Source organism: Arvicola amphibius, chromosome 9, assembly GCF_903992535.2.
Source record: "Arvicola amphibius chromosome 9, mArvAmp1.2, whole genome shotgun sequence".
In the NCBI taxonomy this organism is placed as follows: domain Eukaryota; kingdom Metazoa; phylum Chordata; class Mammalia; order Rodentia; family Cricetidae; genus Arvicola; species Arvicola amphibius.
This window is the reverse complement of record NC_052055.2, coordinates 114,830,488-114,855,693: the sequence shown is the minus strand read 5'-3', so window position 1 is coordinate 114,855,693 and position 25,206 is coordinate 114,830,488. Positions and strand designations below refer to the sequence as shown.

The 25,206-nt window shown below is 50.8% G+C and overlaps 1 protein-coding gene across 2 annotated transcripts; it reads right to left on the bottom strand.

The window, feature by feature from the left end:
• Window positions 1-9,051: 9,051 nt before the first annotated feature.
• On the bottom strand, window positions 9,052-23,554 carry Rab36 (RAB36, member RAS oncogene family). Of its 2 annotated transcripts, none has more exons than XM_038343033.1 (10): window positions 23,486-23,554; window positions 20,114-20,205; window positions 17,523-17,588; window positions 15,894-15,995; window positions 13,755-13,819; window positions 12,264-12,319; window positions 11,503-11,580; window positions 10,884-10,974; window positions 9,891-10,016; window positions 9,052-9,487 (listed from the first exon to the last, which is right to left on the bottom strand). In XM_038343033.1, the coding sequence occupies exons 1-10, from the start codon at window positions 23,552-23,554 to the stop codon at window positions 9,429-9,431; spliced, it is 804 nt and encodes a 267-aa protein (XP_038198961.1). In that variant the 3' UTR covers window positions 9,052-9,428. The 2 variants fall into 2 exon arrangements, with proteins under 2 accessions (XP_038198961.1, XP_038198962.1); XM_038343034.1 differs by having other exon boundaries at window positions 9,429-9,479; window positions 9,871-10,016.
• Window positions 23,555-25,206: the final 1,652 nt, after the last annotated feature.

Sequence of the window (25,206 nt, the reverse complement as noted above, 5' to 3'; positions counted from 1 at the left end):
CTTTCTGTCCCCGGAACTCACTTTCGTCCTCATCTGAGCGTTATTTTCTGCGTCCATGGATTCAGACTATGATAACGTTGGCAGGGCTGGCCAGCCTTTGGAGCCCAGCTCAGGAACTCAGAGAGCTGTGTAGCTCTCTGCTGCCCTCTGCAGACTTCTTTCATCTCTTGTAGTCGTTCCCCCCCTCCCACCCCGCCCCCACGACCCCTCCACTCCATGTCTACCTCACCCTTCTCTGGCTCAGTAGGCAGTAAACAACGCAATTGCTGAGGAAGAAACAATTTCGCTGGTGTCCTGACTTGGCGTCACTGGGGCAGGCATCCCAAGAAGCACAGTAATTGAACAATGTTCTTTTCTTCAGTACATTCACCTTTAAAATGAGTATAAAAATGCCAGCTCCTCGCTGGGGGCGTGGTTCAATAGAAGAGGTCTTAAGAGGTCTTATTTGGCAAGATAAGCCCATGGATCAATCCCTAACGCTACCCCCCCCCCCCAAAAAAGCCGTGACCTCACGGGGTCACAATCAATACTAGCTGCCGCCTGTAATGATCTGATGGAGTCATTCAATAAGTGGGCCAGGCAAAATGAGAACTCAGGCCTCTGGAACCCTATTTCCTGGTCTGAAAAAAAAAAAAAAGACAAAATTCTATTTTGCTTGTTGGTTTGGTCCTTCAGTTTCCAGTCCATATAACCATTATGTGTGGGACAGGAAGGAGTACTTTGATGGAGGAGGGTGACATCATTCATCAGGATGGTAGCTCTCTGGTTCACAGACTCCAACTCAGCTCTATTTTAAATATTTTTGTAGAGTTTTTGGTGGGTGGGGTGCTGGGAGTTTGAACCCAGGACCTTGTGTGTGCTAGCTAATCACTCTTCCACTGAGCCATGCTCCCTATACTTTAAATAATTTCTATTTACTCACCATTCATTTATGTTGAGACGAGGGTCCCTGCTTCTGCACTCAAATGACCCACTTCTTGCTTCAGCCTCCTGAGCTAGTTGGGACTATGTTTATGCACCAGCATGGTAGCTTTTAATATTTTACAAATAAATAAATTTGCTTTTAAAACTCAGGAGCTGTTTATTGGGCTTTACAGGTCTTGTCTCTTGACATAGCAAGTTGCTTGTTGAGAATAAGGTCACATCCAAATAGTGACTTTCTCCCTCCTCCCCCCCCACCCCCCGTCCCACCATGGCCTTTTCTGGCCCCAAGGGTTTTCCTCCATCCTCAGGACCTCCCTGAAGGAGGGCTAACACAAAGCTTCTGGTCTCCTTCTACACAGGATCTCTCTCTCCCTCCCTTCCTCTCTTTCTTTTCCTATAGAGCATTCTCACATCTGTCCTTCTCCAGGAAGATGGAAAGAGAGGGGATGTAGGGTCAGTATGCACTGTGTATTCTATTTCGGTATCCAGTGCCCCTCACCCCAGATCTTATCTCTGCAAGCATTCAGACTGTCAGCAAGTAGTGGTCAAATTGCGATATTTGTGTGGCCCAAAAGAGGCACATCCCAGGGAGACCTGTGTGTGTGTGTGTGTGTGTGCATGCACATGTGAGAGACAGACACACACACACACACACACACACACACAGAGAGAGAGAGAGAGAGAGAGAGAGAGAGAGAGAGAGAGAGAGAGAGAGAGAGAGAGGCAGAGAGAGATTGAGAGAGAAGGCAGGCAGAGTTGAATCAGCAGAGAACGAGACAAAAGTTGGGGAAAGGCTAGCCTGGTGACAACCAGACAATGGGCTAGTGCTACAACCACACAGACAGACAAGGAAGAGGCTTCGAGGATGTAGCTATTTGAGAACAGCTAAGTTAGGAGATGAGGTCGATGTGTGTGTGGGGGGGGGGGCAGGAGGTGAAATCATAGGAGGGCCAGCACCAAATGGGTCTCAACCTACCTGGTCCAGAACTTTCCAACAAAATGTATGTTCTACTGTCTGAGCACCTACCACCTTTTCCATGTGGTGCCCAGGCACTAAAATGTGGCTTCAGCTTATCAAAGAATGGAATGTTTAATTGAACTTCAACGAATTTATAGTAAGTAGTCCCGGCAGCTGCTGTGTCAGTCCATGCAGGAAGCAAAGGGGAACCTGCTCGATATCTTTGGTGGGAGATCCGGACAGTGTGGTGGCAAGGACAGGTCTGTGGCAGCTGTACACGTAGAAGTTGCTGCCCTAGACTCGGGTGAAATCGTGGCAGCCGAAGGAAAGGGTTAGATGGCAGGGCCCTTCTAGAGATGGAACTCACAGGACTTCCAAGATGGGTTAGGTGTGGAAAGAGTGGAGAAGGCCCAGTCACGGGGTTGAAAGAGAGATGCTGACTGCAAGAATAGGCATGGATGCCCATCATATGAGGCTTCTGGTACCCACTGCCCATCTATGGTCTCAGATAGGTTATATGCCAGCATGCTTGGTTTATTTGGTGCTGGGGGTTAATCCCAGGCAGACAGGCAGGCTGAGGTCAATGGTAGGGGACTTGCTAGCATGAACAAGGCCTTTGAGCAGTGGCTTTCAACCCGTGGGTCACGACCCCTGAGTCAGTTTCTAACTGGAGAGAGATCCTGCATAACAGATATTTAGATTAAGATTTATAGGCAGGCAGTGTTGGCTCACGCCTTTAATCCCAGCACTCGGGAGGTGGAGGCAAGTGGATTTTTATGAGTTCAAGGTCAGTCTGGTCTACAGAGTGAGTTGCAAGACAGCCAGGTTTCAGAGAAACCCTGACTTGAAAAACAAGACAACAAAAAGATTCATAACAGTGAGCTCATGGACTCTGAACTGACAACTAGGGAGCCTGCATGGAACTGACCTAGGCCCTCTGCATGTGGGTGACAGTTGTGTAGCTTGTTCTGTTTGTAGGGCCCCTAACAGTGGGATCAGGACCTATTCCTGGTGCATGAGCTGGCTTTTTGGAACCTGTTTCCCACGAAGGGTTGCCTAGCCTAGCCTTGATGCAGGGGCAGGAGCTTGGTCTTGCTTCAACTTGATATACCATACTTTGTTGACTTCCATGGGAAGCCTGCCCCTTTCTGAACAGAGGAGGAATAGATTGGGGGGGGGGTGGGTGTGTGGATAGACGGGAGGTAGGGGGAGGGAACGGGAAGAGAGAAAGGATGGGAAACTGGTTAGTATGTAAAATAAATGAAAAAAATTAATAAAAAGAGATTCATAACAGTAGCAAACTGACAGTTATGAAGCAGCAATAAAAATAATTTTATGGTTGGGGGTCACCTTGACACTAGGAACTCTATTAAAGGGTCACAGCATTAGGAAGGTTTAGGACCACTGCCCTAGAGTGGCCTTCCAGAAGAAAGAAAAGAAAACTGAAACCTTTTTTTTTTTTTTTGAACTCCTTCTCTACCCAACCATCACCCCATCTCCATCTTTTAAGTGGGATGTGGCTGTGCTGTCCATCTGTCATCCGTCATCTTCAGGGAGACGGGGGGCAACAGCATCAATACAGTAGTTCTCTGGCCCTGCCGGCTCATGCTGTGCTCAGCAGTGCTTGGCTGGTGGACCTCCTCCAAGCTTACAAATCCCTGGTCTACAGTAGGCAGCGGGGATCTCAGTAGGGTAGCCTTGCCAAACAGGCAGCAGGCCTTCTCTGGAGCTGCTGGCCCGGGGTTCCCAATGACTGAGCAGGACTCTCATTAGCCGCAGCTCCAACCCCCCACCCCCTTCGGCAGGATCAATTATTGATGGCATGCCAGTGCAACCTCCCGACAATTGTCTGCAGCCTTTACTAGGAGAAAGGCCAAGCACGGTGAACCTGTTAGTGAGGGGATACCCGGTAAGGTGGTCGAGGGTTCTACTCTGCATCATCAGAGGCCCAGAACACCTATAGGTCAGGGATGTCTTCCCTGGTGAGGGAAGGAACCCCAGGTCTGCTTTGCCTCTCAGATCCAACCCCTATTATGTGTCCCAGAAGGCTAGGACTAGGCAGGCTGAGTAAAATGCCTTTCCCACAGTGGCATCGGAAGCTGCCTCCATCTGGGGCACGGGCTCAGACAGGTAGCTGGTGGCTCTGAATGTCACGGATGCACTGGACTGCAGGGAGGATATGAAAGGGCCTGCATGGCTTGGACGGAGGCAGTGTGGTGGCTGTACTTCTGTCTGCCATCAGCCTCTCTCAGGGGGAGGGCCTAACATATGGGAAGTGACATAGCAGATGGCAGAGGAGCCCCAGGAGTCTCTGAGGAGCCCTGTCTCAGGGTAATATCTGAAGCCAGCCCAGGGCCCATTCAGACTCACTTCTTATTCAGAGGCGGGGCTCCCTAGCATTCCTTGTCAACATGCCACCGTCTCACAGGGCCTAGAGCTATGTGTGCACAGAGCTATTTCTTGTTCCCAGCCTACACTTCTGTGGGGTCACATCCTCAGTGAATTCTGTGTGGACTGGGGGTTTAATAACTGGAAAAAATTGTAAACGGAGACTGTGTGTTCATCTCCCAGCCACCCAGACCCGAATAATCACACAGAAACTATATTAATTACAACATTGACCAATGGCTCAGGCATATTTCTAGCTAGCTCTACATCTTAAATTAACCCATTTTTATTCATCTATGTATCACCACGAGACTGTGGCTTACTGGTAAGGTTCTGGCATCTGTCTCCTTCGGCAGCTACATAGTGTCTCCCAGACTCTGCCTTCTTTCTCCCTGCATGCTGTTTAGTGTTCTGGCCTACCTGTAGTCTGCCCTGCCATATGCCAAAGCAGCTTCTTTATAAACCAATGGAAATAAAACATATTCACGCATACAAAGGGGAATCCCACATGAAAAATTCTGAAAGCAGGCTGAAGAAACTCCTGAATAATTAGTATGCCCTATGCCTGTAAATCCCAGCACTCGGGAGGCAGAGTCAGGGGATATTTTTAGTTTGAGGCTGGCCTAGATCACACAATGGGTCAATCTATCTGTCTTAAACACACACACACACACACACACACACACACACACACACACACACACACCGGGGGGGGGGGAGACAGAGAGTTGTGTAACTATATGAATATAACCGATCCTGTCTACCTCTATATTCAGCTACCTGGGTGTTAGGTGACTGTAGTTCTAGCTTAAGGCATCCTGGGTTTCTCTAGAAAATTAAGTTTATCTGGGAAAGATCTCTATCCCCTAGGCTATAGTGTTGTGGCTGGATCCCTGTGGTCTTCTCCGGGCCACTGAGGCTTATAACAGGACCAGGAAGGTAGAGGCAAGCAACCAGGACAAGAGTGGCTGTTCCAGTCATTGTGGAGCCCAAATCACCACTGCCACGTGACTGGGGGAACATCGTACGCAGACTCAGGGAACAGGCTATGCTGGGGTAAGACTTGGTGGGAGAGTCTAAGCAGGGGTGGGTGAACTGTCGATGCAAATAAATCCTTTTCCAGGTCATACTTGTGTGAGAGGCCACTCTGAACACTTGCCTGGAACAAATGTGTGAGAGCCCGAAGGGTAAGGCTACGAGGTCCCGGGCGGGGATTCTGCTGGGACCAGACCCACAGCTCCAGCAGGGCAGAGGAGGAAGTGGTTCAGATGTGCCCTGGCTTCTTAATCTTCTCGCACTACACAGCAGACAGGCCAGAAGTGTCACCAGTGGAAGAGACAGCAAGAGTGGGTGGGAAGCAGGGGAGGAGTCGGGGAAAGGGAGCACACACCTGCAAGAATTTGAACACAATCACTCACTAGACTTCAGCTGTGGGAGGCTGCTTACCTGGTCCTGCAGGCCCAGACCCACAGACTGCCTGGGTCTTAGCTAGAAATCCACTGGCAAATGCTGAGGTGCCTGGAGAGAAGATCTCTATATTCAGTGTGCACGTGGGGGTAACATGGAAGTGATGGGTTTACTATACCTGTTTTACAAAATGGTTTTTTTTTTTTGTTGTTGTTGTTGTTGTTTTTGGAGACAGGGTTTCTCTGTAGCTTTGAAGCCTGTCCTGGAACTAGCTCTTGTAGACCAGGCTGGCCTCGAACTCACAGAGATCTGTCTGCCTCTGCCTCCCGAGTGCTGGGATTAAAGACGCGCGCCACCACCGCCCGGCTCTACAAAACATTTTTAAAGACGTATTTTATAAGCATGTGTGTGTGTATATATATATATATATATATATATATATATATATATATCCAAATGGAAGCAGTGTACCATGAGTGTTTAGGAACCCAAAAGGTCGGGAAGGGGTCAGATGCCCTAGAACTAGAGTTACAGGCAGTTGTGAGCCACCACAGGGTGCTGGAAACTGAACCTGGGTGCCTGCAAAGATCAGTATGTGCTCTTAACCACTGAGCTGTCTCTCCAGCCATCTGGTTTGCTCTTCAGGGCTGGGTATGGAAACTATGGTAGGCAAGAACTCTAACACCGAGTGACACCTCTAGCCCACTCGCTGGGGTGTCAATGTCTTCTCCAAAACTCATACTGAAAGTTAATTCCAAATGCAATAGTGTTTGGAGGCAGGGCCCAGTGGGAAGTGTTTGGGACTCATGAAAACACCGGCCTTTCTCACAAGACTATTTTGTTACAAAAGGAAATTTGGCTCTCTTTCTTTGTTTAGCACATGCTCCCTGATCCACATAACATGTTAGGAGGTAGCATGGAGCCCTTGCCACATGCGAACCCCCTTCTGTTGGACTTTCCAGCCACCAGAAGCATAAATCCATCTTGCTTATAACTTCCTCAGCCTATGGTATGGTGTTTTAGTCACACAGACATATGAAAGCAACACTGTTGATTGGCAGAGAAGCATCTGAATCCGTGATTTTTCTTGGTAAGTTTAGATGCTATCCTCCCGGGCCAAATACTGAAATCAGAGAGACCATTATTGAGTTGGGACCTACAGAAACATGTTAGCACATGGTGGGGGGGTAACACAAGGGGAGCTTAATAAATGCTAATCTACAGGGACATGGGTGTAGGAGAAGGAGCTGCTTGTTGGTTCCTGGTCACCCAGCTAGCTTAGCCCCGAAATAATCACACAGAAACTGTATTAATTAAATCACTGCTTGTCCCATTAGCTCTAGCTTCTTATTGGCTAACTTTTACATATTAATTTAACCCATTTTTATTAATCTGTGTATCACCACGAGGTTGTGGTCTACCAGCACAGCTATAGCATGTCTATCTCCAGTGGCGGCTCCAGGGCATATCTCTGACTCTGCTCTTCTTTCTCCCAGCATTCAGTTCTGTCTTCTCCGCCTACCTAAGCTCTGCCCTGCTATAGGTCCAAAGCAGTTTCTTTATTCATTAACGGTATTCAAGCATACAGAGGGAAATCCCACATCACATGGGTGTGTGCAGAGCAGCGTACTTGTCGCTCTGGAGCTCATGACGGGACACCCTCCGTCTACATCTCTCTGCTAGGTCCTGGAAGGATGAGGGAGGCTTCAGGTCACCACTGTCATCTACTTCCATTCTGTGAAGCCTTAGGCTACACCTGCTAGACCCAGGCCTCCCTAACACAACAACAATGTGGCCTGTGTGTCTTGGTGGACCTGGGTAGGGGCCACAGTTCAGCGGAGAGTCCGCCCAGACCCTCTGGAAATGCTGCAGTGCTACAGGTGAGAGCTCAGAGCAGCAGGACACGGACCAGCTGACCAGTAGATAAGGAAGTCAAATGAACTTCAGTTTAGCCACACTAAGGAAACGGTATGTTTTGCTAAAGTACGGGAAGGCTTGGCACACACCCACAGTGAGAGATCGGGGCAGATCACTGGGCAGGTAGCCCGTCAGGCAGTGTGCACAGTGCAAGGGCACTCTGGAGACACGAGTCAGAAGGGGCAGGGAAGGACAGCGCAGAAGGAATTTTATCAACTGTTAGCCAGGTTCACTTCAAAGAGTACAACTGACTTTCGGGCAGAGGTATTTCTGTTTATATGCTAACCACCTAGTTTAACACCAAACACATAATTCCTTTAAAGAGATGCTTAACCTACTTTTTTCAAATAAAAGAGCTTGAGTCAAAGGCGACTCTGTGTCTCCCAAGAGCTCTGCACTTGGGGGAGGTAAAGCTCAAGGCCTGTCCAGTGTACCTGGTGACACCTTGTTTTGGCGGGGGGGGGGGGGGGGGAGAGGAGAGAAGGGGAGAGGAAGGGAGGAGGGAGCTAAAATAAAGCTAGTGAATGTTGGTATTAAACAGGAAAATACGCCACTGTTCTCGGGTGTTTGGCCATTGCTGAGTTAATGAACAGTCACGGAAATGCGTGGTATGCCAGGCACTTAGAAAAGGGCACTGACCACCACGGCTGCTGCAGATGTTTACCATTCTTGAGAAGCAGGTGTTCCTAGGTCTGGAGGTACATGTCTGCAATCCCAGTGCTTGGGAGTTGGAGGGCAAATCAAATCCAAGGTCAGACTCAGCTACACACAGAGCTGGAGGCCAGCATGGGCTACGTGAGAACCTGAGACCCTGTATTGGGTGGGGGCAGGGGGAGAGACGCAGTGCCTAGGGATGCCAGCTGTGTCCACCTTCTTATGGCAGGAGGAAGACAAGCATGCACAGGTCTGGACCCAGCTATAGGAATACGGAGTGGGTGAGGAGTTGGGGAAGACCCTGGACCCAGGTTGAGTGTCATGCTGGAGGGGGTTAGACACACTAGAGTCTGCATGTACGTCCCAAGTCCTCCAGAGATATGTAGACTATTGCCAAAGCCCGGAGAGATACACAGGTCAGCTGGAGAGACACACGGTAGGTAAGCAGGGATGGGCACAGATGGCAGCACAGGGCAGCATCAGGCTCGGAATGTAGAATGAGCTGCCAGAGGGACCATGCAATTGTCATTTCTCAGCATAGTCAAGGTGACTCATCTTCTGATGGGCCGGAGGTCTCCTTTCTCATCCACTGACCATGGGGAATCTCAGAGATGGAGGCAGGACTCTGCCGAAGGGGTCAAAGGGACTTCGTCCATTGTGCTTACAGTGGAGCTCCAGAGTCCTGGGATTCTGTGGCCGAGGGACAGTGGTTATCTAGGGCTGAAGCTGGAAGGCCTAGACCTCCATGTCTTCTTGATGAGAGGACTCCCAGGTGGGATGGCAGGTGAGTTTTACTGACAAGTCTTGCTGTTAGAATCGGAGATGGGGTTCAGAGGCCTCCTCTAGGGTCAGTAGGGAGAACTCCAGGGTGACTTTCAGATAAGATTGGTGAGGGATGGGGGCGAGCCCTGAGTGTCCTGAGTTTACAGTCTTGAAGCCTCTTGAGACCACAGTAACTGTCTGAAGACTCTGTACAGAAGGTTCGCCTCAGTGCCTGCTCCCCCACAACCAGCCAGACAGTATTGGGCCCCACACCCAGTGGGGGGCTGTGCCAAAGAGAAATGGCTGAGCCCCAGAGACACAGGCCTTCTCCAGCTTGAAGGCAGATCTACCGCAGAGTTTGGGCCCCACATCACCCCAGGCCTGAGCAGGGAGAGGATGGCTCTGACGTCGGCCTCAGCTAACAGCAGCCCAGGCCAGGTGGCCTCTGGTTCTCCTGGGTCTTGGGTACCTCTATTCCTACAAAAAAAGTAAGATGGCATCGGCCAGGCATCCTACAGCTGACATTGGGGGAAGACTACTCTATCTGGTAAGTGGGGCCCTGAACTTGGTCCTCTGGGCCTGTCCTCCAAAGCCCAGATGACCTGGTGTGGGAGGGTCCCAAGGGACATTTGGGGTTGTGGCATTCAGGTAAGAAGGAGGCAAGACACATATGATGGTCAGGAGTCTAAGCCTGACCCAAGAAGAGGCTGTGGAGATCAGGGAGGCTGGGGCAGGTGGGGTCATGGAAGCCAAAGGCCTGAGATATGGTAACAGCCCAAAGGTCCCAAAGGACAGCAAGGGTGGCAAATTGGGAATGGTGGGTGTGGATTTCTGGTTCCCACGCTACTCCTCAGCCCCACCCAGCCCTCGCTGTACGCACGGATTAGGTCTCCATCTCCATCTCCGACCTGGGACTGGTTGCTGGGCCTCTTCTCTAGGTCCTGGAGTACAGACTGCTCAAATGCTAGGGCGGCAACACGGCTGAAGAATGCCGTCACGTTCTCTCCTGGGGACCACAAGGCACCTGTGACTCATGGTCCTCTCAGACGCATTATGGGCGAGAGCTAGGTAAGGCCATCCTTAAGTTGGCCATGACCCTTTCAGAGCACTCCTGATGGTCAGTTACTGGTCCATCCACGGGTGGCAATACAGTGCTGGGTGGTAACCTGGCTTTCCATTGGGCTCTGGTCCCTATCCCTACCCTGTTGCCGCCACCCACCCTGCTCCCAGGCTACTCCCTTAAACCTCGGAGCCTTCCTTTCCCAGCACCTTCCCTCTCAATCAGTCGCTGTTGGGAACCTGCACAATCTGGGAGAAGCAGGACTTGAACGCGTGCCTTCTCTTTAGGAGCTACCCATGTGCTGTGGGCCCTTACATGGAATCTGTGTGCATTCTTTTATAGGTCCCGGTACCCAGCATGAACATTGCCCATGCGCAGCTACAACCTGTGCAACTGTGCAGAGTAACCCCCCTTGCCCTACAGTGGGACTCCCGCGACCCTGCTGTGGCTGTGGTCAAGGGGGAGGTGGGCACCACTGCTGAGAAAGAGCAGCAGACGGCTCCAAGCATGGGCACTGCCAGGTGTTTGTGGTGGCCGGGATGTGGCACTTCCAGTTTCAATCCATACCCAGTCTGTGACCAGATACACAGTCTCTGTGTATCGGAGGCAAGGGCTACAGCCCAATTTCTGCGTTTCCACAGCCCTGGGATCTCTCGGGTGCCAGATGCTGCACGCCCTTTCATTCCATCCCCCCAAGAGCCTGGTTTTCCAACTTCGCTCTTTATACTTCTGCATCCTGCAGTCTTTTGATAATAAATGAACATGGGGTGCACAGTCTTTCAGTAGTAAATGCATGTGGGGTGCACTACTCACCGGTTTTGGCTGACACAGACCAGTACTCCGCCTGCATTTCATTGGCCAGGTGCACAGCCTCTGCTTCAGCTTGCTCACATGCTGCCTCCGACTGGAAGAAACGGCCCTGGCTGACCTGGTATCTTGACCTTCACTGCAGGGAGTCCCTAAAATGGCCACCTGCTTCTCGCCTTTGCTTCTTACTTCACCTCAAGCAAATGGGTATGGAGGGGTATTCCAGTGCAGGGATGCCCCAGTGCAGGGATGTCCCCAGTGCAGAGATGCCCCAGTGCAGAGATGCCTCCAGTGCAGAGATGCCCCAGTGCAGGGATGCCCCAGTGCAGGGATGCCCAGTGCAGAGATGCCCCAGTGCAGGGATGCCCCAGTGCAGAGATGCCCCAGTGCAGAGATGCTACTCGCCTAGGGCTAACACTTTAGTGTCCCCAGGGAAACCTGAGTCATCCCCGCCTCCTGGAGGAGGGCATGGGAGCTTGAGTACTCTTTTCAATTCTGAAGCCTGCTTTGAAGTCTAACACAAGGCAGCATGCCAGTGTTGTTCACTGCTCCTTAAAAGTGGGCTGTGAACATGGGCACTTATGAGAAGTCCCTCGGGGTTGGGCCTCCAGCTTCCCCTGCTTACCAGGAGATCCTTCTTGGTTCCCACGAGGAAGAGGAAGCAAGAGCCTGCCTCATTCTCCCTCAGTGCATCATCCAGCCACTGCCTAGAATGCACAGAGTGGACACAAGAGACTTGTAGACAGCCAGGAGTGCAGGGAAGGCACCCTGACCTACATGACTAGGTGGGATGCTGGTGCCGGAGCCAGAGGGGCCTCAGTGGGACCAGAAGGACCTGGGACTACAAAGGCACTGGTGTAGGAGAGGCAAAGACTCCTGTGGTGAGAACTAGGTGACTTCTGCCCTTTATCAGCTGGAAAAATCATCCCTGTCTCCCTCATAGGGCCCGGAAGATGCTGATGTGAATGACCCAGGCAAACATAGGGAGGAGAGGCTTTAGTCCATTAGGTGGGTTATTTCAGGAAGATGATGGTCCTCTGAAAGTGATCATTTGCTCTCATCTCTGCCCAATGAAAACTTCCTGTCAGGGAGGATGAGCTATGAAGTTATCCGGAGCCAAGGTAAAGGTGAACAGAGGGGCCCCTCATTCAAAAAGATTTCCAATATGGTGGTGGCAGGCTTATCAAAGACAAAAGTGGCCTGTCAGCTTGAGCTCCTGAGCAGCAGATGGGGAGAGGTCTTTAGGGGTAAGTGGGAACCCGGACAGTAAGTGCCCATCATTCTGGGTCCATCCAGAGGCTGGGGTTTGGGGAGCCCTTCTAGGCAGCTTCATGAGTCCAGGTGATACACATACATACACACAGAGGGGGTAGAACCTGGGGTTACTTGCCTGGTGTGCTCCAGCGTCTGCACATTGGTGAGGTCAAAGGCTGTGATGATCACTGTATACAGGGAAAGACAACAGCCAATCAGCAACAGGTGTGATGGGGGAGGCTGCCCTAGGCATCTTCCCATATCGCAAGGAACTACCGGGATGGGGCACTGTGGAAATTAGTGAGGAGTCACCCTGTGTTGGCCCCCTTGAACCTGCAATCCCATCTGTCCCCCAATCCCCCCCCCCGCCAAAATCTGTACCTAGCAGCATAGGGTGGAGGGGGGAAGGCACAGTGAGAGGCCTGAAGCATATGGGCTCTGGCAGGAGATTTTCTGCCACTTGTGGTCCAATGGGCTTGGGTGAGAGTTGTAACTTGCAGAGCTGCTTTCCTTGTCTGTACAGTGGTGAGTATGGTACCCTAGCTGTCAGGAGGGATGCTGTTTTGAAAAGCTGTTGGCCCAGGGCCTGAACCTGGGTAGACTTTTCATTGAAGGATACGGATTAGCAACAACCAGTTAAAGGAAATGGCTTTTGTGGCACCACATGGGCAGCAAACTGTCAGGTATCTCTGGGGTCAGCTTTTTTCATCCTGAGTCTGCCCTGGATTCTACCCACAGGAGAATGGTCCAGGCAGAGGCCTGCTCTCTGCTGCCCCACTGGGAGAAAGCCTGGACGAGGGCTTTCTGGGCACTTTGTGGCTGATGATAATCCTACTGGTGATGGGCATGGCGAGTATTGTTTACAAAATTATACCAGGCAACCTCACACCACTTGCTCCAGGGAGGCAGCAGCCCCTCAGGAAGAAAGGATAGGAGAGGGGATAGCTATAGGAGGCCACAGTGGAGATCCCACCCACAGCTCAGGGACACACAGCTTTAAACTGTGATGGAACCGCAGGGATTCTCATACCACTGCCAAGAGGACATAACTTTGAGCCTGGCTTGGGGTCCTGATGGTTTCCTCACCTCCTACTAGATTCTACTTCTGCCTCCTCCCTTGGGACTTCACATTGCCACCTCTGCTGACTTTGAGCCCTGCTCAGCCCCCAGCTGCCGCCGTTGGCCATATTGTCAGTGGGCACTGAGGTCCCAATATGAGACCTGCCAAGTCTGCTGGGTCCACCTGTCTCTCCTCGCTGGCCTAGCCCCCCCCCCCCAGGCTAAGACAGAAGAAGCCTCTCTTCATCTTCACCTGAAATATGAGGGCATCTCTCTTTTCTGAGACCCTTAAACAAGAATATTTTTTTTAAGTTGAAAATTGGGGCTAAGCCTGCACCTGATACTTCAGATTCCCTAGGGTGTGACTGTCAAAGCCAGCTGGGGTCTAGTCATTTAAGCAGCATCTTCATCCCTAAGCAGTGGTTACAGTGCTCTCCCAGTGGCTCCCGGAGCATAGCACAGCACAGCACAGCACAGCACAGCGCAGCGCAGCACAGCATAGCACAGCAGTGTGTGTGTGTGGATGACACAGGTTGAGAGCACCAGCGTCATTCGGCTGCTCACCTTGGGCACCGCGGTAGTAGGCAGATGCAATACACTTGAACTTCTCCTGCCCGGCTGTGTCCCAGCTGTGAGGGGAAGAGGAAGACAGGAAAGCAGTGGGGGCAGGTTACACAGTCCCAGTATTCCAAGGCAATGGAACAGTGAGATCATAGGACGACCTTCAGGTCTATGTCAACATGCCATCCGCATGTAAACAGCAGGAAGTGCCTGAGTGATCCAGCTCTCCCTGACCCCAGCTCCCTGCAATCTCCGCTGGGCTCTTTCCTCGGATCACAGTGCCCATAGGAGAGAGGGTCTAACACTGCAGATTGCCTTGTCTAGGTAAAGTTACAGCTCTGACAAAGTTATAGCGCTTCTGACTGTGACATTACAAAGGAACTTATGTTCTCTAACAGGACAATGCTGGGGTTCCAGGACAGGCCTTCAGCATATGTGTGACCGGGTCACCCTTTTACCTTCTGCAGAGTAGCTCCCCATGTGAGGAACGGGGCTAGCAGGGGTACCGTTTGCATCGGCTGGGCAACTGATCAGTTAGCTCTGGCTTTCTGAAACAATTTGCTGAGAGGGAACTAGAAGTTGAGCCCTAGACCCACGGAAAAGGAATGGGACAGCAGATTAATAATGCCTGCCATGGGGACAAGATGGAAGCAGAAAAGGTGACATGCTGAGACCTGCTTGTACAGGTTGAAAACAGGTTGTCAATATGCAGGGATGGTCCTGACATCCAATCTACAATCCATCAATTTTTTAAGTCAACAGATCAACATTTAATTTTTCTCGGTAAATTAAAAAAAAACCCACAAGTATGGTATCAGTGATCTGAATTTGCTTTCGAGCAATTCAGCATAATGAAGACTTGTGAGCTATATTCCTTCATTAATTCATTCATTTTTTTCCATCTCTAAAGAAGCTTCTAAGTGGTGAATGGGCATAGATTAAGCCAGGCAGGTGGCTGGCAATGGCCTCAAGATCCCGAGTCTGTGGCAAGGCAGTGCCCATTTTACACTGGGCCCTTTAATTAGAGATTGCCTGGTTGCTGGCCACTGTCTGTACAGCTCCACCCTCTGCTCCTCTCAGCCTTCCAGAACCTGCAGTTGTGAAGCCCTGGGATTTCCACAGCGTCTTTTGCCCTGAACCAACCCTGTGCTCACCCTTGGACAGGATGTGCTATCATCCGGGGCACTAAGTCTTCTTAGTCTACTGGGGCCCTGTGTCCATGGAGATGGCAGCTGACATAGGAGCGGAGGGCTCAGCCTAGGCGGCGCACAGAGGAATAAAGGCTAAAGCCAGGGAGGAAGACAGGAACGGGGACTAGAGCAAAGGCTTGGTGGATGTCAGTCGGCAAGGAGAGCACAGTGACAGCTAAACAAGATGGCAGGGAGGAGGAAGGGGGGCCTCGCCAGGGAGCACAGGGGTCTGGTAGCTGGGTAAGCCTGCAGCACTCTGGGGAGTGGGGAGAGTGAGGTCCAAAACACACAGCACTTTTACCGAGGTGGAAGAAGGTGAACCTTGGGAAGGCCTTGCACTGATGTCAGGGCAAGTGAAAGCGATGGGAAGGGGGGCAGAAAAGAGTGGGAGGCAAAAGCCGGGGCGGGGTTAGTAGAGAAGATAGCCTGGGTGGGGAAGAACAACATGGACAGAGCAGGAACACATATCCAGAGGGACGTGACAGGAGAACGGGGGACATCAGGATGAGAAAGGGGTCAGGGCAGGGTTGCCTCCAGAACCCTAATCATCCACGGCTGGCATAAAAGAAGTGACTTTGTCGTATTTTGTAGCTGGGAATAGAGAATAGAACTCAGGAAAAAATTGCCAGAGGCCAACCGGCTGCTTGGGAGCGCACAGGAGGTCCAACTGGGGAAGAAGTCTGAAGCTTAGTAATAATCTTTCGGGGAGGAGAGCAGGTGGAAGTGCGGGCTGGGTTGTTGAGACCATCCCCCCCCCCCCATCTGCAGACCAATGTGAGGATGGAGAGAGACTCTAGGGACCCATACACCACGAAGCCTGGTTTCTCACAACCACCCAGGGCCGTGCTTGTCCAGACACATCCTTGCCGAGCACCGTAGAGCACAGAGGAAAAGCAACTGGCTGAGGTCCTTCCCCAGGAGAAATCTCGAAACCACATTAACAGAGACTTACATCTGGAGGCTGTAGGGAATCCCCGCGATCTCAAAGCGCTCGATTTCAAAGTCCACCCCAATAGTGGCCTTGTAATCACGGTCGAAAACATTCTTGCACAACCTGTGGGAGGTGAGGAAGTCATCAGGGGACCCCTCGCAAGTGCAAGTCTGCAGGAAAGAAGATCCCCCAGCAGGGAATCAATAAGTGATGGAGGCTGGGTGTGGTGGCGCACGCCTCTAATCTCAGCACTAAGAAGGCAGGGGCAGGCGGATCTCTGTGAGTCCAAGGTCAGCCTGGTTTACACAGGGAGTTCTGGGCCAGCCAGGGCTAAAAAATGATACTGTCTCAAAAAACAAAAATGTAGCAAGTCAAGTGATGGTGCACAGAGGCTGAGGGATATGGTTTTCCATCTCCTGGACAAACTCCCGAGAGGATGGCAACTGATCAGAAGTTCATCTGGGCTTGTAGCTCTAGAAGTTCCAGGGCATGACTGACTTAGTGATGTTGCTTTAACTAGTGGTGGGGCTTCATCATGGTGACAGCATATAACTGAGCAAAAAACAAGCAAAAAACAAAACAAACCCCCAAACAACAAAAACAGCAACAAAAGTCTCTCATAGCTAGGAAGCAAAAAAGGGAATGAGTTGGGGTACACTGTTTGCTTCAGGTGTACACCCCAAATGACCTAACGACCTCCACAAGGCTCTCCCTCTTACAAATTCTGCCACCTTAGAAAAGTGCTGCAGGCCGGAGACCACAAGCCTCTGACGCAAGAACCTTTGAAAAATACTTATCCAAACCATAGCAACAGGGCGGCCAATAAGAATGATGTGGGGAGGAGCATCAGACCAGAAATTGAACACTATAACTCAAACAGTAAGAGAAATTGAGGGTCCATTCCCAGAGAGGACAGTGCAGGGGCCCCACGGAGACAGTGTGATGAACCTCGGCGTCTAGGATGCGCCACCATCTGTCAGTCACTGCAATGGTGGGCATGCACATGTGTGCAGGTCAGAGGCTGACACCACGTTTTCCTTTAATTGCTCCCCATCTCAGTTTTTGGGACAAGGTCTCTTACTGATTTAGCTAGACTGGCTGAGCAGCAAGCCCTATGACTCCTCCAGTCTCTGTCTCCCCAATGCTGGGACCACAGGCATGCGCTGCCATGCCTGGATCCTGGGGATTCTATCCAGGTTTTGGGTTCTTAATGCAGGAAGCACTCGACTGAGTCAATCTCCTGAACTCCCAATCTATATTTTAATGTTTTATTTATTTTAAAGATTGTGTGTGTGTGTGTGTGTGTGTGTGTGTGGAGAGAGAGAGAGAGAGAGAGAGAGAGAGAGAGAGAGAGAGAGAGAGAGAGAATAAGTCTCTGACCTCCAGGAGTTGGAGTTGAAAGTGGTTATGAGCCACACAGTGTGAGTGCTGGGATTCAAATTCTGGGGGTGGCAGACAGTGCCACTGAGCCATTTCCTCCAGCCCCTCTCCTTGACTCTTGCCACACCCTTTAAACAGTTTCCCAGGCTAAAGCTGTGTTGTGTTCCCAGAAGTCACTTGTTATTCGGGGCTCCCAGGCAAAGGTCCCATGAGAACTAGGTGCTGGAGGTGGAGCTGGCTTGACCGCGTGAGGAGCATAGTAGAACTTACCTGTGAATGAGGCTAGTCTTCCCCACATAGAGGTCACCAACTACCACCACCTTGGAGAGCTTGAGCCTGGAGGAAATATGGCCGTCTCACCCAGGAGAATGGTGTCAACAGTGTCTTCAGCATAGCCAAGCCTTTCCTTCCCTGAACTGTCTGAATGAGTCACCCTTCGCCCTTACCCTGCTAAGCCACTCTCTCCTCCCTCTCCAGTCCTAGAGAGTGGGAGAACTTACGTTTGTTCTGGGGACTCTGTTCCCCCTATGGCTATACCCTTGACCCCACTTGGGTCCCACGTGGACAAAGCCGCTGTCCTGCTGTCCTGAGAATTAGCAACGGGGGCATGAGGAGAGGCTGAGCCATAAGCTGAGGGGCAGAGAAGAGGGCGTAGGGAGAATTGTGAAAACCAACTTCAGGTGAATGCACACTGGTGGGGGGTGTGGCACTGGAACCATGGACAAGGGACCCACGTGCAGGAGATGCTGCTGTAAGGCATGTGTACTGTATGCCAGCTTCCACATCCCCTCTAGGATGTGCCCCTGTGTGGGGTCAGTTCATTCTAAGCAGGGTTTATACATCTGGGTTTGCAGTTTGAGGGGCAGATTGACCCTGGGATTCTTGCACTACTTGGGGACATTGCTCACCAAGAGCAGCTCCTGCCTTCCTTCTGTATGGGACAGCGGCATCTCTGAGACTGCTGATCAGACTCCTAAGAGTTTCGGGGCAGGTGAGATGGCTTAGTGGGTAACAGTGCTTGCCACCAAGTCTGATGACATGAGTTCAGTCCTCAAGACCTACCTGGTGGGAGGAAGAACCTGATTCTTACAAGTTGCCTCTTGACATCTGCACGCATGTCATGGCATACCCTCTTACCCCACCAAATTAATACAATTTTTTAAAAGCATTTCGGCAATTCTTCCCGATAAGTCCTCAGTGCTTAAACTGACCATCTTGGGAAACATCTAGTGTTCCTGTGTTTGCAGATGCAAGAGGGCACTCAGGTTGGCTGATGGCTGGATGTTTGGTTTATATCTCTGCATCAGCCAGGGCTGGGGTTATGTCTGCCCTGCTCCCAGGAGGCCTTCTTATTCTAAAACAGGCCATCCTTGATTCCATGTCTGAGGGAAAGGAGTAAGGAACTACTAGGACTGTACAATGAGTGCTCTCAGTGCCTCAGTTTCCCTCCCTCTGGTGGCACTGTGTAGAGTCAAGTAGATAATCTGCCTGACACGAAACAGCAACCCCCAGGTGAAGCTGCTATTTTTGTTTTGTTTTGTTTTTGTTTTTCAAGACAGGGTTTTTCTGTAGCTTTGGAGCCTGTCCTGGAACTAGCTCTTGTAAACCAGGCTGGTCTCGAACTTACAGAGATCTGCCTGCCTCTGCCTCCTGAGTGCTGGGATTTTTAATCCCTCAAGCCACCAACAGCAGTTCTGACCTGAGCTCTGCCTCCCTTGGTGTGGCCTTCGGGACCTCTGAGATGGGCTCTCTGATCTCACTCCATCCCTATGATCTCTGTGAGCTAAGCAGATGCCTTCGGCTGACTATGGTCTGCTCAGGAGGAAAGGGAGCCGGCTTTTGTACCTGTTAGAAGGAGGAAGACCTACTACAAAATCGCCTTGTCGGTGGACAGTTGCTGCTGAGGCAGAAACAGGGCAGACACAGCCAGACCTGGCTTTCAGGTCTGGGGAGGAAACACAGAAAAGCCTATAGCTCTATAACAGAAGATTACGGAGATCTGTGGGGAATCCTGCTGAAGAGGGGGAGGAAAAATTAATTGTAGGAGCCGGTGAGATCAAGGACACCACAGAAAAACCCACAGAATCAACTAACCTGAGATCACAGGAGCTCACAGAGACTGAACCAACAACCAGGGAGCCTACATGGGATTGACCTAAGTCCTCTGCATGTATGTGACAGTTGTGTAACTTGGTCTTCTTATGGGACACCTAACTGTGAGAGCAGGGGCTGTCTCTGACTCTTTAGTCTGCTTCTGGGATCCTATTCCTCATACTGGGTTGCCTTGTCCAGCCTTAATACAAGGGGAGGTGCCTAGTCTTACTGCAACTTGATATGCCATGTTTTGTTGTTATCCATGGGAGGCCTGCCCTTTTCTGAATAGAGACAGAGAGGTAGTGGGAAGGGGGTGGGATAGAGGGGAGGTAGGGGGAGGGGCTGGGAGGAAAGGAAGGAAGGAAAACTGTGGTCAGGATGCAAAACAAACAAACAAACAAAACGATTTTGGATTTCCAGAGCACAGAAGGGTACTAAGGAAAGGCTGGGCCAGGGGCAGGGACAGTAGGTGGTTAGAGAAGTCTCCCAGAGGCTCTGGCATACAGAAACCTCAAGGGATGAGAGGAAGATAGCTGGTTCAGACAGGGAGGAAAAGGACCTGCGCTGAAACGTTCCTTCGGCTGAAAAGTCATCTTTCTGACATTCTGAGAAGCAGGAAAATTGTTTGTACAGAAGAGTTAGATTACAGTCCCCCTAATAAGCGGCATGGGTTCAGCCTGTGTATTCAGCTGGCTCAGTTTTCACTGATGCCGCCTCTGTGCTTCTCCTCTTCCTCCAAATTCCACATCCTTGTCCCATGGGCTTACCCAGCAGTGCCCGTGTTCCTGTGTTGGCAGGCAGTGCTGACCTGGCTGTGGAAGTGCTCCTTGAGTTGCAGGCAGGCATCAGATGTGTACCACTGGGAAAGACAGACAGACAGACATGTAGGCAAGCAAGCAGACCATCCTGCGATGCAGCATCTCGGTAACACAAACTGGGCATCGAGGGAGAGACCTTCTTCCTAACCCTCATTCTCTCCCGAAACATGAGGCCTGCAGCCTCATTAACATTCCTCGGTCCTGGGCTGGAGAGATGGCTCAGTGGTTAAGAGCATTGCCTGCTCTTCCAAAGGTCCTGAGTTCAATTCCCGGCAACCACATGGTGGCTCACAACCATCTGTAATAAGGTCTGGTGCCCTCTTCTGGCCTGCAGACATACACACAGACAGAATATTGTATACATAATAAATAAATAAATAAATAAATAAATAAATAAATAAATAAAAACATTCCTCGGTCCTGGCAATGCCACAGCCTGTGGGGTAGGAAGTGCGAGCCAATTTCTCAGACAAGGAAACAGAGGCACAGAGAATCAAGAGAAAGAACTTGCCCCAGGAAACACCATGTTGACCCAGCCTGATGAGGTAATAAGTCTTCAGGTCTGGCCCTGGGAAGCAGGACAGACATGGCCAGCTGTAGCCTTGTGACCCTGACTGCTGTAGGTAGAGGGCTGTAGGGAAGGCTCATCTTCTTCCCTGGGCAGACTCCCTTGCCAGGGCAGCTGGGTCAAATCTTAGCTCCACCATGCCCAAGTGTGTTGATGTCAAGCAGTTTCCTCTGTCTCTCTGGGGCTCAATGTCCTACTCTGTGAATTGTGTTTTTTGTCCCAGGAGACTGGGCCTGCCCCTCCTGCCCACCCTCTGCCACCGATTAAACTTCCTTTCTCTTCAACTCATGAGACACCAGCCGGAATCATCCCTGGTTACCATGGTTACACTCCATTGGGAAAGCAATGGCCCAAGCTCACTAATAAAAAACCGGGGGACCTCTCCAAGATCTGAGGCACAAAGGCATTCTCTGTCAATGTGTGAGAAGGGAGTTAGAGGGCTTAAAGGAAGGGGATGAAGCAATGGCTGCAGGCGGAAACACCCACAGCTCACAGCCACCTCCTTCCTCCTTCCTAGCTCTGACGCAGAATCCAAGACACAAAAAGTCTCCCTTCACACCTGTTCAAGCCACGCAGAAGCAACGATGGGCAACAGGGTTATGGTGGTTTGAAAGAAAACGGTCCCCAAAGGGAGTGGCACTATTAGGAGGTTTGGACTTGTTGGTGTGGGTGTGGCCATGTTTGAGGAAGTTTGTCACTGCAGAGGCGGGCTTTGAGGGTTCATGTACAATGAAGATACCACCCAGTGTCTCTGACCACTTCCTGTGGCCTACAAGCCAAGATGTAAGACACTTACCTACCTCTCCAACACCATGTCTGCCTACAGATGTCCCACTGTGATGATAATGGGCTGAACCTCTGAGCTGTAAGGGAGCCACCACGATTAAATATTTTCCTTTATAAGAGTTGCTGTGGTCATGGTGTCTCTTCACAGCAATTAAAACCCTAACTAAGACAAAGGTCTTTCTCTTTTATTGAAAAAAGATATTTTCATCTGATGCATCCTGATTATGGTTTTCCCTCCTTCCGCTCCTCCCAGTTCCTTTCCACTTACCCTCCCATCTGGATCCATACCCTTTCTGTATGGATCAAACAGACATCTAAGGAATAACAATAGATAGAAAACAAACACATCAGAGTGAGACAAAATAATCAAACAAGAAGAGGGGCTAAATAAAAAGCACAGGAAACACATACAGAATCAGAGACACACGTATTCACACATACAGGAACCCCACAAAAACTCCAAACTCGAAGTCCTAACATATACACAGCAGACCTGTAAGGTAGAAGGAAAAGAAAAGGCCCTGACTTAACATTATGAGACAAAGAACCTTTGTCCAAAGACGCCACTGAGTTAGTTCTCTGTTGGCCATCCATTGCTGGGCATGGGGCCTACCCTTAAGAGTGGTTTGTTTCCCCAGGGAGATTCCCTGGGAGAAAACCAGTTGTTTATTTGCTAGAGGCTATCAATGCACAACAGAATCTTAACGTTACCTTTCGGAAATATTTTCTGCATGTACTAACAGACAACCCCTTCCCAGACCCCCCCTCCCCACCACTTTTCATTGATGGCGGGGACTGAACCAAATGTTCCAGCAATGCATACACTTGATTACAGCTCCATGTTTTGCATTCTACCTAACGACTTTCCTTGTTCCTCCTCAGCACTGGAAGAGGTACCTCATGCACCTGTCCATCGAGGAGCCTCATCCCACCCGTCTCTCTGTGGATGCTGATGCTGGCCTTGTGCTCTTAACGGCTGCCGGCAACGCCTGACCTTTCCCACACTCTCCGTTCATGCCATGACAGCCACAGAAATGAATTCCTAGGAGTGGGATGGCTCCATAATGGGCAAAGGCATTTGTAGTGTGGGTAAATATGGTTTCATTGTCCCCCAAGAACAGTTATTCCGCATTCCTCACTGCCGTTAATATGAGACTTTAGTACAGATTGGAGTTTTCACAGAAAGGAAAGATAAAATGGCAACGGAGAAAGCCCTGGATCGGGAATCAGAAATTAAAACACTATTTACGAAAAAAAAAAAAAAAAGGATGGGTCTTGTTACATGGTCCAGGCTGTCTCCCAAGTGCTGGAACTACAGGTGTGAGATGCTACACCTGTGTGCTCTTCTCTGTCTCTGTCTCTCTCTCGCCATCCCTCCTTCCCTCTCTCCTGCAGTACTAGGGATAAAACTCAGGGTTTTGTTCCTACCAGGCAAATGCTCTCCCACTAAGTTACATTCCCACCCTCTGGAGAGCTAGTAATAACAATAAGGAATGCCATGACCCTACCATGAGCATCAGCTCCAAGGCAAACGTGGGTGACTTGCCTATGGTCACAGCTTACAGATAGCATCAGGAGGTACAGCGAGGGCTGCTTACATGACTTGTAACCTCCACGCCACACAGCTCCCTGTTGTCACTACTGGCCTGCTTAGAGGAACTCGACCCCTAGCCTTCTGGATTCTCTGAAACAAGACTGACCTCTGAGATTTGCTTTCTTGGTTTCTGGGGGTGAAGGCATGCTAACGAAGCTGGATATGGCTGACAGGTTACATCAGTAGTGGAGACGAAAAGGCTGGGGACGGTGGTACACTCCTGTCATCCCAGCGCTGGAGGCAGGAGGATTGCACATTTAAGGCTAGTCTGGGACACTTCGTGAATTCCAGGCTTGTCCTGGACAGTCAAGACCTTTTGTCAAAGCAACCCAGACTCAGAGGAAACACAGCAAAGGTATTCTCATGACGGTACCTTAGGGAAGCTGGTGATGATGCGGTCCTGGCTCACAGGGGGCCCCAAAGAGGTCCAAGAGGACCTCATTCTTCCAGTGTTCTGTAGAATGCATCAAGGGGAAAGAGTATAAATATATGAGGTTAGTTTCTGCATAATGGCCCAGCAGATCAAAACGGAACAGAGTATGCTAGGTGCCACGTGATCAAACGGAATTCTGATTGGACTAGTTTCCCAACAGAACGAGAGATGCACAGCAGTCAAAGGAGACCAGCCAACCAGAGTCAGCAAGAATAATCCTATAAAGTAAGTAACTTTGAACAACCCATTTGCCTTGAATTGCTTCTTCTTCCCAAACAGGTGTAATAGTAACACAGGAATATACACTCTGCATTTGGGAAGCAGAGGCAGGAGGATGGTGAATTCTGGGTGGTTGGGGCGATACAGTGAGTACCTGTCCTAAAAAGGCCCAAACCAACTAAACAAAAACACTCATTTTATTTTACAGGGTAAAGTGTTGCCTAATCCAGGTTCAAAGTCAGTTATGACTAAATTTCTTACATTTGTATTTTGACAAGAATCGCAAAGCCACAGAAGTCCTCAAAATGCACCTGTGAGTTTCATCATCACTTTTCATCAGGTTAAAAACACATCTCGGCCTCCATCCCCCTATGAGCAATATTAGGCAGAGTCCATTCCATCTGTAGGGGCCACAGTGAAGGAGCAACACATACCCCACCTTGCCCAGAGGCAAGATGTGAGTGTCTAGGAAGAGGGGGCCCCTTCTCTGGGCTCACTTCCTTGACCTGAGGGAGGTATGAAAAAAACCTGGCTGTGGATCACAGCCTAGATAGTGGAACTAGAGTGGGGAGCGGTCTCCTGCTCTTAGTGTGTTTTAAGATGGAGCCACTGAGTGGTACACGGACTTTAGGTTCCGGTCCCTTTTACTGATGGTCCCCCACAACACCCAGAGTCTGGTCCCTTAAAGGCCATTTGTCCTCTTCATCTGATCCGGCTCTCGCAGAGGCCTGGCCCGCAGGGGACCCTCAGTGAGGAAGAGCAGGCCTGCAGGCCACACTCAGGTTTGGGGGTAGGAAGAGGGCCGGGGACCGGGAAGCCTCAGGACCATAACCTCCGGGATGCGCCCCGAGTCGGGAGGGTGAGTGGACTCACCAAAGCTGCAGAGACCAGCTTCCGGCGCGCGCGGGCTGCAGCAAATCACTACAGCAACGAGGGCCTCGCGGGACTAGCTTGCAGCTCTCGAATCCCGACGTCGGGGGCGGGGTCTGGACCCTCCTCCAGGCCGTGGAAACTGATGGCACAGGGCCAACGCGGAGTCATCACCATAGCAACGAGAACCTCCCGGGGCGCAGAGCTCTGCACAGCCTGCTCAGAGACTTCCGGACTCCACTGGAGTGCCCAGGCTCACCATGACAACCAGGGCGGTGATGATCAGGCGGGACCAGTGGGTGGAGCTTGGTCTTTCGGGATGGAGTGTGGGTGGGGGAGAGCACGAAGGGGTTAGCTCTAGGTTTCCTCTGGCTGCCTTGTGGGCCGGGTCGTGACAGTCCACGGAAAAGTATTCGTATTGGATTGAAGCCCGCGTCCTCCTCCTCCCCCCCACACCCGGCAAGGGAAGGGTTCACCTCATGCCTACCATCTGCCTTACTGCATCAGTTTGAATTTAATGCTATTTGGAAATCATGTGCTTGGCTTCTGGCACTCACGCTGAAAAATTAATT

Excerpts from the sequence above, each read along its gene's own strand:
- Rab36 (XM_038343034.1), bottom strand. The coding sequence starts at position 23,554 with ATGAGGTCCTCTTGGACCTCTTTGGGGCCCCCTGTGAGCCAGGACCGC. Across the intron at positions 20,206-23,485 it reads TCATCACCAGCTTCCCTAAG|TGGTACACATCTGATGCCTG; the intron begins GTACCGTCATGA and ends TGTCTTTCCCAG. Across the intron at positions 10,017-10,883 it reads GTCTGTGTCAGCCAAAACCG|GAGAGAACGTGACGGCATTC; the intron begins GTGAGTAGTGCA and ends TGTGGTCCCCAG.